Source organism: Oncorhynchus nerka, linkage group LG27, assembly GCF_034236695.1.
Source record: "Oncorhynchus nerka isolate Pitt River linkage group LG27, Oner_Uvic_2.0, whole genome shotgun sequence".
In the NCBI taxonomy this organism is placed as follows: domain Eukaryota; kingdom Metazoa; phylum Chordata; class Actinopteri; order Salmoniformes; family Salmonidae; genus Oncorhynchus; species Oncorhynchus nerka.
The window spans coordinates 34,756,590-34,772,661 of NC_088422.1; the positions used below are offsets into that span (position 1 = coordinate 34,756,590).

The 16,072-nt window shown below is 46.1% G+C and overlaps 1 protein-coding gene across 2 annotated transcripts; it reads left to right on the forward strand.

The window, feature by feature from the left end:
- The first annotated feature begins 662 nt into the window (after positions 1 to 662).
- LOC115111658 (tRNA (32-2'-O)-methyltransferase regulator THADA-like) lies at positions 663 to 13,081 on the forward strand. Of its 2 annotated transcripts, none has more exons than XM_029637974.2 (31): positions 663 to 875; positions 1,364 to 1,538; positions 1,630 to 1,716; positions 1,813 to 1,840; positions 1,973 to 2,121; positions 2,304 to 2,426; positions 2,734 to 2,854; positions 3,049 to 3,191; positions 3,309 to 3,393; positions 3,498 to 3,634; positions 3,991 to 4,188; positions 4,279 to 5,008; positions 5,115 to 5,267; positions 5,367 to 5,476; positions 5,591 to 5,751; positions 5,834 to 6,003; positions 6,134 to 6,298; positions 6,398 to 6,546; positions 6,669 to 6,806; positions 6,906 to 7,010; positions 7,245 to 7,442; positions 7,614 to 7,764; positions 8,011 to 8,260; positions 8,471 to 8,710; positions 8,830 to 9,034; positions 9,171 to 9,359; positions 10,189 to 10,439; positions 10,579 to 10,749; positions 10,857 to 11,123; positions 11,225 to 11,427; positions 12,334 to 13,081. In XM_029637974.2, exons 1-31 carry the CDS (start codon positions 745 to 747, stop codon positions 12,576 to 12,578), a joined length of 5,628 nt encoding a protein of 1,875 aa, XP_029493834.2. In that variant the 5' UTR covers positions 663 to 744; the 3' UTR covers positions 12,579 to 13,081. The 2 variants fall into 2 exon arrangements, with proteins under 2 accessions (XP_029493834.2, XP_029493835.2); XM_029637975.2 differs by having other exon boundaries at positions 8,474 to 8,710.
- The last annotated feature ends 2,991 nt before the right edge of the window (positions 13,082 to 16,072 follow it).

Below are 16,072 nucleotides of genomic sequence, written 5' to 3' on the forward strand. Positions count from 1 at the left end.
ACAATTTCCTTTTTGTTATATTTTTCGCTACTGCTGTTGTCCATTCAGAACATTCGTCTTCACTTATTTTGCTTCGAACTCAGCACCGGCTTCCGACATCTTTTTCTTAAACCGGAAGGAACCGTAGTCCTCCCCGGAATCGAACTGCGAGCCTTCCAAAGATTTGTATAACTAAACCTAATATATATATATATATATAACGAATTGTTCTATCTGTGAACCTTCCCTACAACCTGTAGAGAACGCAATAGTTCCACCTCACCAGGGAGTTACCATTTTTGCAAAGTGTTGTAGAGAGATGTCAATGGCAATGACATATTAACCAATCACAGTTTAGGGGATTACTTGCGTTCATGCTCCAGAAATGGGCGAGCTTCTACTGAGATAGCCAACAGCGACCTTCGGTGGGGCTGTTCTGTACTACGGAAACAGACAAAGAATATATCTGTTATAGCAAACTTCTAGAAGTAAATTTGCAACATGCACTATTATATGGACTCTCTGCATGCACCCTAATGAATTGACAACAAAACATGAACACAAAAGCGTAATGTAATGTTACAAAGATGATTTGCTAACCGAACGCATACTCCTATACACTAGATGGCGGTAATTCATAATGCACTGTTCTGTAACGACTCAACTCCAACAGTAGATTTAGTTTGACAAGAAAAACACGAGGAAGCATGTTCTCTTTCTTTCCAGGGATAATTTTAAGACAAACTTTCAAGGAATTAACAAACAATGGTGCCTGTTCAATCGGTAGAAGATCAGATGAAAGCTGTACTAGACTGTGTGGTCACTGAGGATAAAATACCCACAGATGTCAGCACTACGTTAAAGCTTTTCATGAACAAACTTGATGAGTGCTCAAGGTAAATCTGGTTTACAAGTGTCTAATGTGTTTTATTCATTACACCGATTCGGTTGCAAAATGCTTCTTAAACAGAATGAAACAGGAGGGACCTACCTGCATTTTTCTAATAGAAACTGTCGTTATGCTCTGATGCTTCTGTTTGGTGCTAAAACGTTAAACTGTTTCCATAATGAATACACCCCTGATGTTTGTATGACAATGCATGTGTGGGAATGCATGTACTACTGCCTCTGCCAAGACATCTGGGCTTTCAGGTGGTAATGCATTCACATCACAATAACCACAGGGTTGTTGATTCAAGCCCTGCAGCGATTGTTCTATCTCCGTCACTACACTGGTGGCAGCAGTGGGATAGTCCCTGCGGTGTCACGGAGTTGCTGGTTCCAGCTCCACTCCGACTGTTCCCATTTCCAACCAATTAGTACACATTCATTGTTTACCTTCGGTGTCACTCATCTTCATGACATGTTGTCTGTCTCTGAACAGGAGCAACATAAAGCGATGCAAAGAGCGTAGTCTGGAGGAGGCAGGCCAGCTGCTGAGGAAGATCCCAGTGAAGCAGCTTCAGTGTTTAGAGGAGAGGCTCCTCTTGCCACTCATCAGGCTACTCGTCGCCATGCAGATGCAGATGTTTAACATCGCCAGTCGCAAATTAGACCAGGTCCAGAACAAGCTCTGTCCTTTAGAAGTTGTTTTCAATGCTGAATAACTAAAGTGCTATTCTGAATATGTATTTGATCATGTCATTACAGATGTTACAACATCTGGCAGAAGTCAATCGTTTGCTGGTTTTTCGAGAAATCCAACACTGTTTGTGCACTATTGTGGGAAAGGATCAGGTATGTGTATTGTTCTAAAAATAATCCATGGTTGGAAGTATTCTTTAGCAATGTGATAATGTTTAATGTTAATTTTTCAGCATCTTTCCTTTTCAGGCATTATCCATTGGGGACCTCCAGATAGGTTAGTTGTGGATTAGAATCATCTTGAATTGTTCTTTGTTTTAATGTGAGTGGCATTGTCAATATGAACTATTATCTTTTTGGCCTCATTTTAGGTGCCAAGTGATCTCCTGTGTGTGGTTTGTGTTTGCAGCTTGCATGTTCCTGGAGGACAGCTCTATTGGTCGTGAGCTGTGGCGAGAGACCTGCCCTTCCTTGATAGATAAAGTGGCTGAGTTATTCCCTGTAATACTGGAGCAGGAGGGTTTGAGAAATGGACCACTGTGTTACCAAGCTGTCAAGGTAAATACTGTATATGCACTTTATCAACCTTTAACTTCCTTGCGCTTGTCAACAAAATTGTACTTTTCTTTTTTAATTTTTCATTCATTCATTTGAAGCACTGTTCAGAAGACGTCTTGTCACTGAACTGACCTGTGAGTTGGCTGTGTTAGTAGGTGTCTTACTGGGACATGTCCCTTCAGGTGTGTTTGCAGGTTTTTCAGCTGTTGCCAGGTGAGGTGGCCCCTCTGGTGTGGGAGAAGGAACAGGGAAGTTTGGCAGTGCAGAGCATCCTACAGTCTCTAATGGACATCATCCTGGGACAGGTCTGTGTTTGACATCGATTCAGGTTAAATCCCAAAATATTTTAAATAAATATGATTCAGGTTTGCCAGTCTGTTCTCCCTGATGTCGCTCCATGGTCCAGCTCTTACTCTTACTACATGGTCCTTTGTAGCTCATTTGGTTGCGCATGGCCCTTGTAACACCAGGGTAGTGGGTTCCATTACCGGGATCACCCATATGTAAAGATTATGCATGCATGACTGTAAGTCACTTTAGATAAAAGCGTGTGCTAAATAGCATTTTTTAAATTGTATTACTATATTACTTGTTTCCTCTGGGTGCGGGCAGTGCTCCAACAGGGACACCCGTCTCCTGGCTGGCACCACAGTGGCCATGCTGATTAACACGGTACTCGAGGGAGGGGAGGGAGGAGCAGCTGCCTGGAGTCTGCTACAAGTCACTCACTCAGGTACCCATTCAGGACTTTCATATTGTTGACATTGTATGTTGACTTTTATTGTTTACATTCTACATTGTTTACATTACAAATCATCACAACACATATGAAGGATTTGAACCATAACCCTATGCATATAAGGACTGTGATGATTAAGTGTTTAAAAAAATAAAATAATATGCCACTGGTTGATGTGTGTTACTCAGAGCCGTGGCAGCTGTGTGTGGGTGGTCTCCAGGTGCAGTGCATCCCCTGCTCGCAGGATGGAGTGGACAGACTGGCTGTGAGCAGGGGTCTGCTGACCTGCTGTAGAAGGGGCATCCTAGTCAGTCAGGTGGACACCACAGGGGTATGTCACAGACTGCTCATGCTAACTGATATATCTTCTTCATTCGTTCTTATAGAATTCTCCTCGGCTAATCTAGAAAATGTGGTTTCTGATTCAAAGTTCTCTCTATTGCTTCAGACTTGTCTACTCCTGGGTGGTTTGTTTCCTTTGGTCTCTGCTTTGTGTGAGGAGAAGCTTGACTGTCACTACTATGTCTTTGAAGGTATTGTAAAACCAAACCAGTGTTTCTGTAAGTGCAAACGTAATGAAAGTAAGAAATACCTGAGTATCGAATCAACGTTTATTAAAGCCTATGTCTGATGGCAGTGTTAACACTGTGGCTGAAGAGTGTTAAGGAGTGTCTAGCTGAGATCTGGGAGGTGACCAGCGCTCCCCTGCTGCCCGATGACTCTAGCCTGAGACAACAACTCATCCAGGTCATCTGGGACAATGCTGAGAGTCCAGTGAGTTTCCAATCATCTCATTATTAATATAAATGGTGTTATACAGTGGGGCAAAAAAGTATTTAGTCAGCCACCAATTGCGCAAGTTCTCCCACTTAAAAAGATGAGAGGCCTTACAATTGGTGGCTGACTAAATACTTTTTTTTGCCCCACTGTATATATATATATATATTTTTTTTGGGGGGGGGTATTTTATTAGGATCCCCATTAGTTGTTGCAAAAGCAGCAGCTACTCTTCCTGGGATTCACACATAACATGTAACATGACATAATACAGAACATGAATAGACAAGAACAGCTCATGGGCAAAGTATAGTAGTAACAATAACATCCCATTTCTCCTAACACATGCCCAGGTCGAGGGTGTGTCAGAGGTTGTGCGCAGTGCTTTCTGCCTGCTGCTGGAGATCTATGAGATGGACTGCCAGCGTTTTGGAGACACACAGAAGAACCTGCACATTTCCTTACTCCACCGCATAACCAAACTGCCCTGGGAGGCCAAAGCCAAATACTTCCCCCTCTGTTCACTGCTCCCTTATGTTGGCACTGACATGGTGAGTGTATTCAAAGTCATCTTAAACTTTTTTAAAGTGTATGTTCAGTTGTGGAAATTGATTATAATTAATTTTCCGTTAACCCCTCAGGTGCTGGAGCAGTACTCCGAGCTTCCCAACCATCTCCTGAAGTGCATGTCCACCAATCATCTGTCCCCATGTGCCTCAGAGCTTTACAAGTGTATGATCCAGAAGCAGCGGTGCGAGCTGTGTGAGGAACTGGCCCAGGATGCTCCTCCCTTGGAGCTGGATCTGGCCAATCAGTGGGCCAGGCGTTGGCGGACCACTCTGCTGGAGGCCTTGACCTCTGACGTGACCCTTCTTCAGAACAACAGCTCCAGCCACTTGCTGCCCTGGACTCTGCGTGTCTTCCCCGCTGCTGTGGAGCCCCTGCTGGCCCCTCTAGACCCTGCCTCTCCAGGGCACCTCCATGCCTGGGCCTGTGTGATGAGTGCCCGCCGAGCCACTTATGGAGGCTCCCCCTGGGCCCTGGAGAGTGGCTATGCCCTGGAGACTCTCCGTCTTGCCCTGGGATGTGTGGACGATAGAGTCCGCCTGGCCGCCCTCAACCTGCTATGCTGCAGCCCAAAGACCAAAGAGGCCCCGACGCCGGAGGAGCTGTCTACCATGAGGACCTTCATCCCCCAGAACCTCAACAGTGAGTCGTCACCGTTCCGCCAGCACCTTCAGGCGGGGGTGAAGAGGTTTCTGGTCCGGATCCGAGACAGCTGCCTGGCCCACCTCAGAGGACAGAAGGGAAAAAGGGACTGTGGTGTCAGCCTCACAAAGGAGACAGAGATGGCACTGGATCAGGGAGTAGGTGAGAGCTGTGAAAGTTTGAAGCACTAAATAATGGTTTTATTTCCTTGTCCCATCTAGCTGTGTGGTGCAATTTATTAATATCCTATTCATCCTGATCATTGTAGGGTTTGTGGACTGGCTGTCCCAGCTGACGTTGTCCTATCTGGCACCAGGACACAGCTACCAGAGGAAAAAGACTGTCCTGCTGCTGCTGTCTGCTGTACTAGAGACCTGCACAGACACCTGGAGCCCAGACAAGAAGAAGGGCCAACCCCCAGGTCAGTAAAGGGGGTATGAATGAGATGGTTGACGTCATTCTGGGGCTTTAAAGCCTGTATGACGCAAAATTCCAAGAGGTTTTTGTTCCCTTTCTGTAGTTAACATGGCCTCTTTGATCAACTGGGCAAGGCTAAGAGGATGGTGGGATTTCTTCTCTCGATCAAAACAGCTGGTCCTTATTGGCTGTTTAGAGGATTCCACCAATGAGGTAGACTTAATACTTATGTTACAAATTCCATTTTTAATTTTTAATACATTTGTAAGTGACAGAAAGGATAAGTGAAATAATGTATTTTCTCTGCTCTATTTTCTTCCTATGTAGATTCGGGAGCTCTCTGCAGGGTTACTGGTGAGATTTTTCCCACCTAGTTTTCTTGAGGACATTACTCCTGTGCTGTTCGGCCGAGCAGAACTGCTCCTCTGCAGTCCCCGTGTGCCGGAGGCTCAGATGGGAGCTCTGATCATCAAGGTCCTCCTCCAGAAGTAAGTAGACCTTAATTTCTACACCACCTGTAGCCAGAGCTCTGGTCCTCGACCTCAGTGTTGCATGACCCCCTCTCCGAAGGTCTGGAGGTCAGTCTCATGTGCCCTGGCTGGACAGCCGTATCAACTACGTCAGTTCTGGGGACTCGAAGGCCTCTACTCTGGTCAGGTATCTACTCAAGGAACTCGAGCAGCATTACCTGATTGCTAAGGATGATATGATGCTTGCTGCAAGGACCAAACCCATACACGGTGAGACCTGTTGCATCATTGCTATTTCACAAAATTACATTTTGCAGCTATCTAACAGCTTGTATATAAACATGTTGAATTCCAAAGCATTTGACATTGCAACCTTATTTGAGTGATGTATTTGTTTCAGGTATTTTGACTGCCCTAGAGAGGTGTATACTAGAGGTACCTAACACCCTGTGTGATGTGGTCGATCACAGAATGACCATAGAGATCCTGGTTCTCCTGGAGAGGATCACTCTGCTCCTACTGGGTGTGCTGTATGGAGACCAGGATGCCTGCGGTGATGAGAAAGGTATCGCCAGGAAGGAGTAAAGAGACATCACACAAGAGATCGGAGAAGGGTACATTTGAAATGGAACAGTTGTCTCACCCCTGTCCTTGTCTTTTCCAGATATACCCCCATCTTTCTGTGACATGGGGAATGCCATCACCTCTCTGATAGGCCAGGTGGCAGGAGAGGACCAGGGGGAGGGGGATGAGTGTGTGCTGCTGTCTGAGGAACACAGTCTGGTCCTCACCTGCTGCTGGGTTTCCCTCAAGGTACTCTTCATCTTACCGATCAACACTCGCACTGACCAACCGGCTGCACATTCAAACCCATGTTCAGCACCACTAAGAAACACATTCTGGCCTTCAATAACTATTGTTGTTTTCCTTTTCAGGAAATAGGAATCTTTCTAGGTTCTCTGGTGGAGAGAATCCTTGCTCAGGCCAAACAGACAGAACCCTTTCTAACTTTAGAAGACCTGAAGAGGGCCTCTAAAGTGTTCAAGAACATTCTTCTCAAATGCCGCCACTGGGTAAAAAGGACATAATATCCATCTATGGGTCACAACTCAAAGCCTCCCTGGTTTTCTTGTCTCATCTTCAGTCCTGACATACACATTTCTATCCCCCAGGGGGCAGTAGAGGGCTGCTGTGTGGGCTTTACCAGGTTCTGTGCCTGTCTCCTGAGCAGCAGTGACCCAGAGCTCAGGGATATCCCAGCACACATGCTGAAGCAGGTAACCTCTGACCCAGGCCCTTTTGAGGGGGCTCATCCACACCGCAGACAGGGTTCTCATGGGGTAAAGGGGTTTCTGTAGCTTATGTTTTAGGTCCAGGCCAGTGATGTACCTTATCATTCTCTGCCAATTCATATCTAATTTTACCTGCAACAATGAAGTTATGTTGCATGCATATTAAGCTAGTATGGTTAAACTGTGTGTGTGCTAACTGATATGTGGTTTTCTCTCCAGGGCCTAGAAGTGCTGCAGTCTCGCTGTACGTCAGTGACCCGGCGGGCGGCAGGGCTTCCCATGCTCATCCTGTGTGTGGTGTCAGCAGAGGAGGCCAGTAAGGCCCGGCCCCTCCTGGCCCACAGCATACACACCCTGCTGGACACAGCCAGGTCCCCTCTGCCCCAGGACTGGGACCAGACACTGGACCTGCCACAGGTAATACACATCATGAATTCACCAAAAGTTAGCCAGATTCTGAATGATTATTATACGCATGTACATTACCTACCACGTACACAGATGAGATACACACATACCAATAGGATACTCAAGTCCAGGTCAGTTAGCATGCTGTCTAATGTTGGCTTTTCCCCTCCTCTCCGCCAGGTGTGTGCGGTCCACACCCTGCAGGCCCTGGTACGAGGCTCTGGGCTGGGGGTGGCTGTGCTGCAGTTTGCCCCGGCTGTGGCCATCCTGTCCCTGACCCTCCTCAGCTCCCCCTGCTGGGCCATGAGGAATGCTGCACTGCAGCTCTACAGTAAAAAGACAATCTCTCCCTCTCACTACTGTAATGCGCACACTGAGGACAGAGCTCAGGTTTCAGTGTCATTTGTATTCTCTGAAACTGACCAGCTCAAACATTAGATCATATAGACCGGGAGAGAATCCATTAGGTTCACTTGCGCTGTCTGCTCCAATTTCTTTCATGTAGCGATCAGACATGCATGTTAAATTATTCATTTGTTATTGTGCTCCCTCTGACTGAACCCTTTCCCATGAACAGGCTCTCTGTGCTCAAGGTTGCTGGGTCAGCGCTCTGGAGGTGAGGAGGGCTCCACCCAGCATGGCATGTCTCCCCCCGCCTTCTTCACCCACTACCCTGCCCTGCAGCCCTTCCTCCTGGGGGAGTTGAGGGGGGCGGCAGAGGACTTGCAGGGTCCCTCTGGGGAGGCCCGGCTCCGCCTGCACCCCTCCCTCTACCCTGTCCTCACCCTCCTGGCCAAACTCCAGCGAGGGGTCCAAGACCAAACTGGGTGATTACTGTTTTCATGTCATTTATTTAATTTTGTCAAGCTAAGGAATCCCTTTATAGCTGCATCTACTCAATGAAGCAGGTGATGATGTCCATGGGCCTGTTTAAGGATAACACACCTGTATTCTCCAGGTAGGCACACAATCATTTACAGTGTTCTGTGAATCTCCTTGCAGTATGAAAACTGGTCCATGAAACCTTTTGTTCCCAGCAGCACTCTGTCAGACTTCCTGATTCCCCTGCTCCAGCTGGCTGCCAGTCCCGTCTACAGTGTGAGGGTCATGACCTCCAAAGCATTGGTCGCCATGACGCCCCCCTGCCAATACGTGAGCACCCTTCTCCGGTTGACAGGAGAGCTGCCGGAGCCCCAGGACCCCAGCTGTCACAATCGCCTGCATGGACAGCTACTGCAGATCAGAGCCATCCTGGACAGGGGTCTATGCACACAATGGTGAGGGTTTACAGAGTAGAAAACAAACAGGGAAGGATTCTATGGAGGCCATAGAGGTTATATTTATTCTGTGATTAAGGCACTGTCAGGTTTTGTAATTTGTTTAGTTATTTCCCCAGTCCTCCCCCAGACGCACTGTGTGATGTGGTGGACCGTGTAGAGTCCAGACTGTGGTTGGTGACAGGGGCTCAGCACTGTCCCCTGGTGCGTGGGGCCTACCTGGGTGTGGCAGGCCTGCTGAGGGGGTTCTGCTCTCAGGGGTTCCTCCTCCAGATGAGGGATGTGCTCCTGTCAGAGCTCCACTCACCACACCAAAGGCTCCAGGTGCCCAACAGATCCTGTCTCTCACACACATGCACACACACACACCGTTCTTATCCAGAGATACTGTCATGATTTGTTATCCTTTTCATAATCTGGGTCCCACAATACTGAAAGTTTATGACATTCCATTTTACAGGTTGGGTCCGCCTCCTTCCATCAGAACGCTATCCACTTCCTCTGTGCAGAGCCCCGGTGGGCTTGCCAGGTGTGGGGGAGTTTCTCCACAGAGAGCTCTGACCTGAGGCTGTCATTGGTCAGTTGGGCGGCTGAAAGGCGGCGATGGAGTGGGACCAGCATGCAACAGGTGCTGCAGACGGCACTGCAGGTGAGACATAAACACTCTGTCTAGACTAGAGAATGCTGGAAAAGTCACCCTGTCCAAAAACTTACCAACAGTTTTCAATGACTAGTTTTCAATATACAACATGAGGAATTCAAGGCACTAAAGATATGACTTTAACACAATGCTGCTTAGGGCTGAAATCAAGCTGAGAATTGTTTTTTTTTTCTCATGAAAATGAATGGGTGTGTATCAGCTCACACCCAACTCACTAAACAGGGTCAGGTAAATCTGAACTAGACCAATACAGTCAAGGATATCCATCCTTTTTCTCTGCTGTGTTGTGCCGTGGAAGTCACAGAAAATGTATGGCGTAAAAAGTACACTATTTTCTTTAAGAGTGAAGTAAGCGTAAAAGTTGACTCTTACTATTTATATTTTTGTAAAGATATCCCAAAAAATGACTTAAGTAGTACTTGAAAGTATTTTTGCTTTAGTACTTTCAAATACCACTGGGTAGAGCATGGCACTTGTAAGTTGTAACACCAGGGAAGTGGGTTCAATTCCTGGGACCACCCATACATAAAATGTATGTGCCCATGACTAATTCACATTGGATAAAAGCATCTGCTAAATGGCATATATTATTGTACATTCTAAAGAAAACATTATTTTGCCTTTTAATAAAACGCCATAGGCCCAATCAATATGCCTGTGTGAGTGCTCCTGTTTTTATACCTCCTTCAGTTTCTGGACAGCAAAGTCTTCCTACCTATTAGCTGCCCTTTAATGACTTCACATTCCTGATTTGACAATGGTGACCTGACCATGCTGTTTTATGGGAATGGTGTTTAACATTGCTCTCTGTACTCAGGCCAACCTGAAGGAGGCGCTGTTGGATCAGAGTGTGGAGTACAGCAGGACATATCTGACAACTCTAATTGCCGTGATGACTCCTGGGGCTGACCATACTCTGTCCCAGGAGCCTTCCCCTTCTCCCCCCCTGGAGGGTCCAGTCCTGCTGGAGTGTGTGGAGCTGCTGCTGGGGGCCCTGGAGGGCCACAGAGGGGGGCCAGAGTTTCTATCCCAGGCCCTGTGTGCTGCCAGCCTGCTGCTCTCCCAAAGGTCAGCATACAGAATTCTGCACACTGCACTCATCTCTGTTTTGACATGATTTTTAATTTACTTGACAACAAGTCATTAGGGTGTCAGATCCACAAAAAACATACTGAACATTCACACATTTCTTCTCCCTCTGTCTCAGTCTTCAGACATCTCTGTTCCCTCGGTGGTGCAGTCTGTTGGAGGTCCACCGGGTGCCAGAGGCCCCTGAGGCTCTCAGGAGATCCTGTGCCGGGGCCCTGTGTCTGGCTGGGGCCCCCTTACTGAGCATGGCCCTGAGGGACCACACTCCTCTCCCTGTCTTCAGCACCAGGTAGAGATCTAGAGCAGGGTCGTAGGTTAAAAAGTAAATTACAGTATGCATGCTGACTTTGTCACAATCTGCTGCATAATGTCCTCTCCGTCTTTCTTCCTATGCAGGTTGATCAACACAGGGCTTTACCTGCTGCAGGACGAGAGCCAGCAGGTGAGGATAAAAGCAGCAGGTTTTGCCTCCACACTCTTCCAAGCCAGGAGAGGAGGAGGGGAGAGGAGCATGTACCTGATGCAGGTCAACCAGGCTCTGCCCTTCCTGCTGGAGCTGCTGCTGGAGGAATGCTGGGATAGTCCTGGTGCCCTGGAGGTGTTGCTGTGTCACATGCCCCAGTCTGACCTGAGCTCAGTCCTGAGGGAGGCCAGGGACACTGGGTGAGTCACAACACACACAGGCAGTCAACAAATTCATGGCATGTAGGCCGAGTGTCTTTTGTTTTGTTTATGTTGTTCATCAATCCCTCTCTGTTCCACAGGTGTGCCAGTCTCTATGAGCAGGATGAGGCCAACGTATTTGCAGAACCGTCTGTGATGTCAGCATGTCTGCTTCCATACCTGCTTCAGCTCGCTGAAAAGTACCCAGCATCCTCAGTGGTGGGAGAACGCCTGGGTGTATGGGCCAGGGAGAATGTTACAGACCTGCTGGAGAACCTCCGGGTCTGTAAAGACCTCCAGCCAGGTAACACACAGGCCAAGGGCCACATACTTACTGATTGTGTCGGAAAGCACATAATAACACAATTATTGTGGCTAGTCATTAATATAATAGTTTCTTTAAAATGTTTACATGCTTTGCAAGAAGAACAATTTCCCTAATAATCCTGTTTACATGGACACACCTGAAATCAGGCTACCTGATGGGACTTAAATAAATGCTGAAAATCAGCAATCAAAATAAATGTTCTACCACAGCGACCATGTTATTTTTGCGAAGCATATTTGATTCTGAGTTCGGGCATATAAAGTTTGTATGTGAATTATTTCTAAGATACTCGCACATAAGAGGGAGGCTTGCGCTACTGCTGCTGGCACATGTGCAGATCAAATACACAGCTGGGACGCTGATTTTAAGCTGTTTACATGTCCCAATGAAAGGTGGCTCAGAAAACCAGGTTTTAAGCAGTGTATGCTTACTTCGATTTTGACCTCACTCCGATTTTAAGATAAACAGAGTCAAGTGTTTACTTGACTATTGCCATACTCTGCATACTTCCATAATCAGTTTAATATCAAATTATTAGTGTGCATGTAAACGTACTGAAAATGTCATGGCAGACAGGATTACGTGAGCTTAAAGGGATACTTCAGGCTTTTGACAATGAGGCCCTTTATCGACTTCCCCAGAGTCAGATGAACTTGTGGATACCAGTTGTATGTCTCCTTATGAAGGAAGTTAGAGGTAATTACGCAAGCCAAAGCTAACTAGAATTAGCGCAATGATTGGAAGTCTATGGGTATTTACTAGCATGAGACACAAATTAGACATAAAAATGTTATCCAGAAGTTCATCTGATTCTGGGGAAGTAGATAAAGAACATCTTTGCCAAAATCCCGAAGTATCCCTTTAACTGTTCTTCCATTCTAGGTGACACCCTGGACCCGTCCTGGTTGGCCCTTCTCATGGATTCTAGTTTCCATGGCACCCTGTGTGGTCTGTGGGCCAGGGCAGCATTCCTCCTGCGGCTACTAGAAATGTCTGATGACCTCCGGCCCCTCTGTGATCCCGAGAGTTTACGTAAGAACATCCAGGAAGTTCACTGTGTGCTCCGCCAGAACGGTGTCCAGATGCCCGCTGCCTTTACTGCAGCTCTGACTGGAGACCTGCCTTGATGATACAGTAGTCTGGTCCATACTGTGACAACAGATTGCCTTAGTTCTCCTCTTTGACGATCCAAGTCCAGAATGAATGAATCCATGGATGCTGCATGAATGCCTACTGCAGCTACAAACAGCGTGGGCATTGAATGTACTCTCTGTAGCTTCTGCACTACAGTACAGCAGCATTTGGCAGGCAGGTTCTCCAATTAGTTATGTTAAAGAACTGACTACAGCCAGATGAATGCAATGATCAGATTACTTGCTGCTGCTGATGAGGCCTGCTAAGTATTGACCAGCTATAGAGAGCATCTCCTTACACCTACTATGCCTGAACTGAGAGTGTCTATACTGATCCAAAGAGCCTCTTAGAACATCTCTGTTGATACTATTGTGTATTTTATTTACTATGTTAATGCATTTGTATGTCTGTAATCATGATGCAGCCATGATGCAATTATTTTTGTATGGTTTTAAAGGATGAATGTTTAATTTTATAGATTAAATAATCTATTAAAGTGGGGTTGTCCTCTCTTTTCTGTAGGTTTTTATGTTTAGGATGTCTTTATCTGTTGCCCAACATTAAATCCCTCTGTTGTGCTTGAACAAGGCCCCTCTGTGAATTCTCAGACCGGTTCCAGCTGTCTCAGTCCGGTTCCAACTGCTTCCGACCACTCCTGGTATATCTGTCATACCACCAGCAGCCACAGCAAGGCGCCCTCCTTCATTCTAGTCTATAGTAGGCTACGTTGCCTTTTCTTCTCTCCTTCTCATCTTTCAGCATTAGCCACGTCTTATTGGGCTTCATCTGCAGCAGTGGGAGACAGACAGTGATGTAATGAGGGCGGCCGTCAGGAGTAGAGGCAGACAGACAGGAGGGTTGGTGAACAGAATGGGCATACAAGGCTTTACGCTCCATTAGTGGCCAGTCTCCTGCCTGGATAAGTGTCCACTGTCAGACTGCCTGCCTCCCTCAGATGAAGATGATTGACTGTACTGTTGCTGGTTGCCGTGCAACACCCCACACTAGAACAGTCTTACACCATTATCACAGCAGTCCACTCCTTTTTGTTCTATTGGTGGCAGGCAAATATTTGAACGGCTACAGTTCACGCTCTTTAGAAGTGTTTGTGTGTACATTGGGGCTGAATGACCTTTCTAATATGTCCCTGTAGACTGTTGGAGCAGGCATTATAAAGTAGGACTGTTTCTGAACTGGTCATTTTTTCCCCTCCTGTGTTAATTACAATGTTAACATACAGGTCTAAGAGCAACTGGGTGACATGTTAGCCAGTTTCTTTACCAGTTCCCTATTCACTTACTTTATGTAACCACTTAATGAATCATACGTGGGAATTATGCAGTACGTGTTCCTCAGACACGTCTTAGAAATGAGAGATAATCCTATAGGATTTATGTGTCTGAGAGCAAACCACAGCAGGCTTGGAGTAGGAACAGTACCAGAACACTTAAATGGGTCTGCCGACTTACCCACTGTGACACCCGGCACTGAGGTTCAAGTGATTTTAAAACAAAGAGAAAAAAAGATCTGTGAACTCTGTGCTAGTTCCAGACAGACGGACAGATAACATGTTCTGATTTCTGTCCTTGAGTCTTCCTGAACTAGAACATACATATAATGAAATTAATAATAAAAGCATGACTCGCCTAATCTTATAAACAACAATTTCCCATTTTCTTATTTGTGTTTTCCCCCCCCCCCTCATCTAACAATGACCTATTTAACTGTGCAAATGTTTTTCCATTGGGAACTTTCCTTACATAATTAAGAAAAGGAAAGTTGGGTCTTTTCTGGAAGGTGTGCGTACGTGCTTCCTGCACTCTGGCGAGGGTTTAATAGGAACCTGGAGGCTGTCCGTCTGGCCTTATTAGAGCTTTTGTTACCATTTCCCTGAGACTGAAGGTTTACCTGGATACAGCCTTGGAGGTTTCATTAAGTCTGTCCAGGTAATGACACGGCAGACAGGAACAAGTCTTTTATGAGCTGAGTGTTCCATTAGTGTCACAAGGAATCTTCTCTAACTGACATTCTGCCAGTCAGTGCAGTTCTGGTTAAGGAAATAATAAGAGTGAACATTCACACTTTACTCAGCACCAACACAACTTGATTTAGGTCAACTCAATGTAAAGTTTAAATATACGAAGTCTGTCCGTGTGAGATTGTTTTTTAGGACTGACAATGAAAGTAATATACTGCATTAGAGAGTGTGTGTGTTTAGATGAACTAGAGAGAGAACTGGGTGTGAGAGAGTATTTGTATTGGCATGGGGAAGAAAGACAGAGTGACTATAGTATGGGATAGAGAGTACGAGAGAGAGGGAGAGTGTTTGTATTGGTAATCGTTTGAAAGCAGGGTGACGTTTGTTTGAAAAGTGGCTGCTGAATGAATGAGTCATGCTCTGCCAGTGGCCTGTGGCTCTCTCCTTTGAGCACCCAGCTGCCTGTACAGGGAGAGGGGGCAGCATTTAACATCGGCCCCCTCCAGTCCCCATGGCCTTCTGATGTCCTGTCAGGGACAGAGGCTGAGGGAGAACATGGCGGAGAGAGAGGGGGTGGGTAGTGGAGGGAGCAAAGGGCATAGCTTTGTATTTGTCACATTCGCCAAATACAACAGGTGTAGGTAGACCTTACAGTGAAATGCTTACTTACAAGCCCTTAACCAACAATGTTTTAAGAAGTTAAGAAAAATAAGTGTTAAGTAAAAATAGATAAGTATAAAACTTCAAATAAAATTAACAAATAATTAAAGAGCAGCAGTAAAATAGCAATAGTGAGGCTATATACAGGGGGTACCCGTACAGAATCAATGTGCGGGGGCACTGGTTAGTCGAGGTAATTGAGGTAATATGTACATGTAGGTAGAGTTATTAAAGTGACTATGCATAGATAATAACAGAGAGTAGCAGCAGTGTCTGGCGGGGGGGCGGCAATGCAAATAGTCATTTGATTAGTAGCCATTTGATTAGATGTTCAGGAGTCTTATGACTTGGGGGTAATAATTGAGGTAGTATGTAAAGTGTTGCAAGTCAAGTCTATTGCCAGCACTCATACATTATAGTGTGAGTCTTTTGGGGTAATCTTTGGACAGCTCAGGAAGGCAGAGAGGCTGTTTGAGAGATACAGTGGGACAGTGTCTGGACAGGCAGTCTCTATATTCAGAGTGTTGTTTTGTACGCTGGCGAAGTAGGGCAGTGGGGAAATCATTGATGAGTTCCATAATGTGTTCCATTGGGCCTAGTGGGCCAGCAGGCTGAATGGGAAACAAACAAGGGAGAAGTGTTTCAATGCTGTTACTCTAAGGAGCTTCTCTATGTTTCATTTTCTGCAATTCAATTCATTCATCGTCTCCTGCAGCCGATAATGTAGTTGGTGGGGCAGTGGGTTGGCTTTGCTCTGTGCTGCCAAAGGAGGAGATCACCTAAATCTTACCATCAAAAGAAGATTAGAAAAAAGGATGATACAATTGATCAGTGATCAGTATAACAAGG

Excerpts from the sequence above, each read along its gene's own strand:
- LOC115111658 (XM_029637974.2), top strand. The coding sequence starts at position 745 with ATGGTGCCTGTTCAATCGGTAGAAGATCAGATGAAAGCTGTACTAGAC. Across the intron at positions 1,539-1,629 it reads CCAGTCGCAAATTAGACCAG|ATGTTACAACATCTGGCAGA; the intron begins GTCCAGAACAAG and ends ATGTCATTACAG. Across the intron at positions 7,765-8,010 it reads TGCTGCACTGCAGCTCTACA|GCTCTCTGTGCTCAAGGTTG; the intron begins GTAAAAAGACAA and ends TCCCATGAACAG.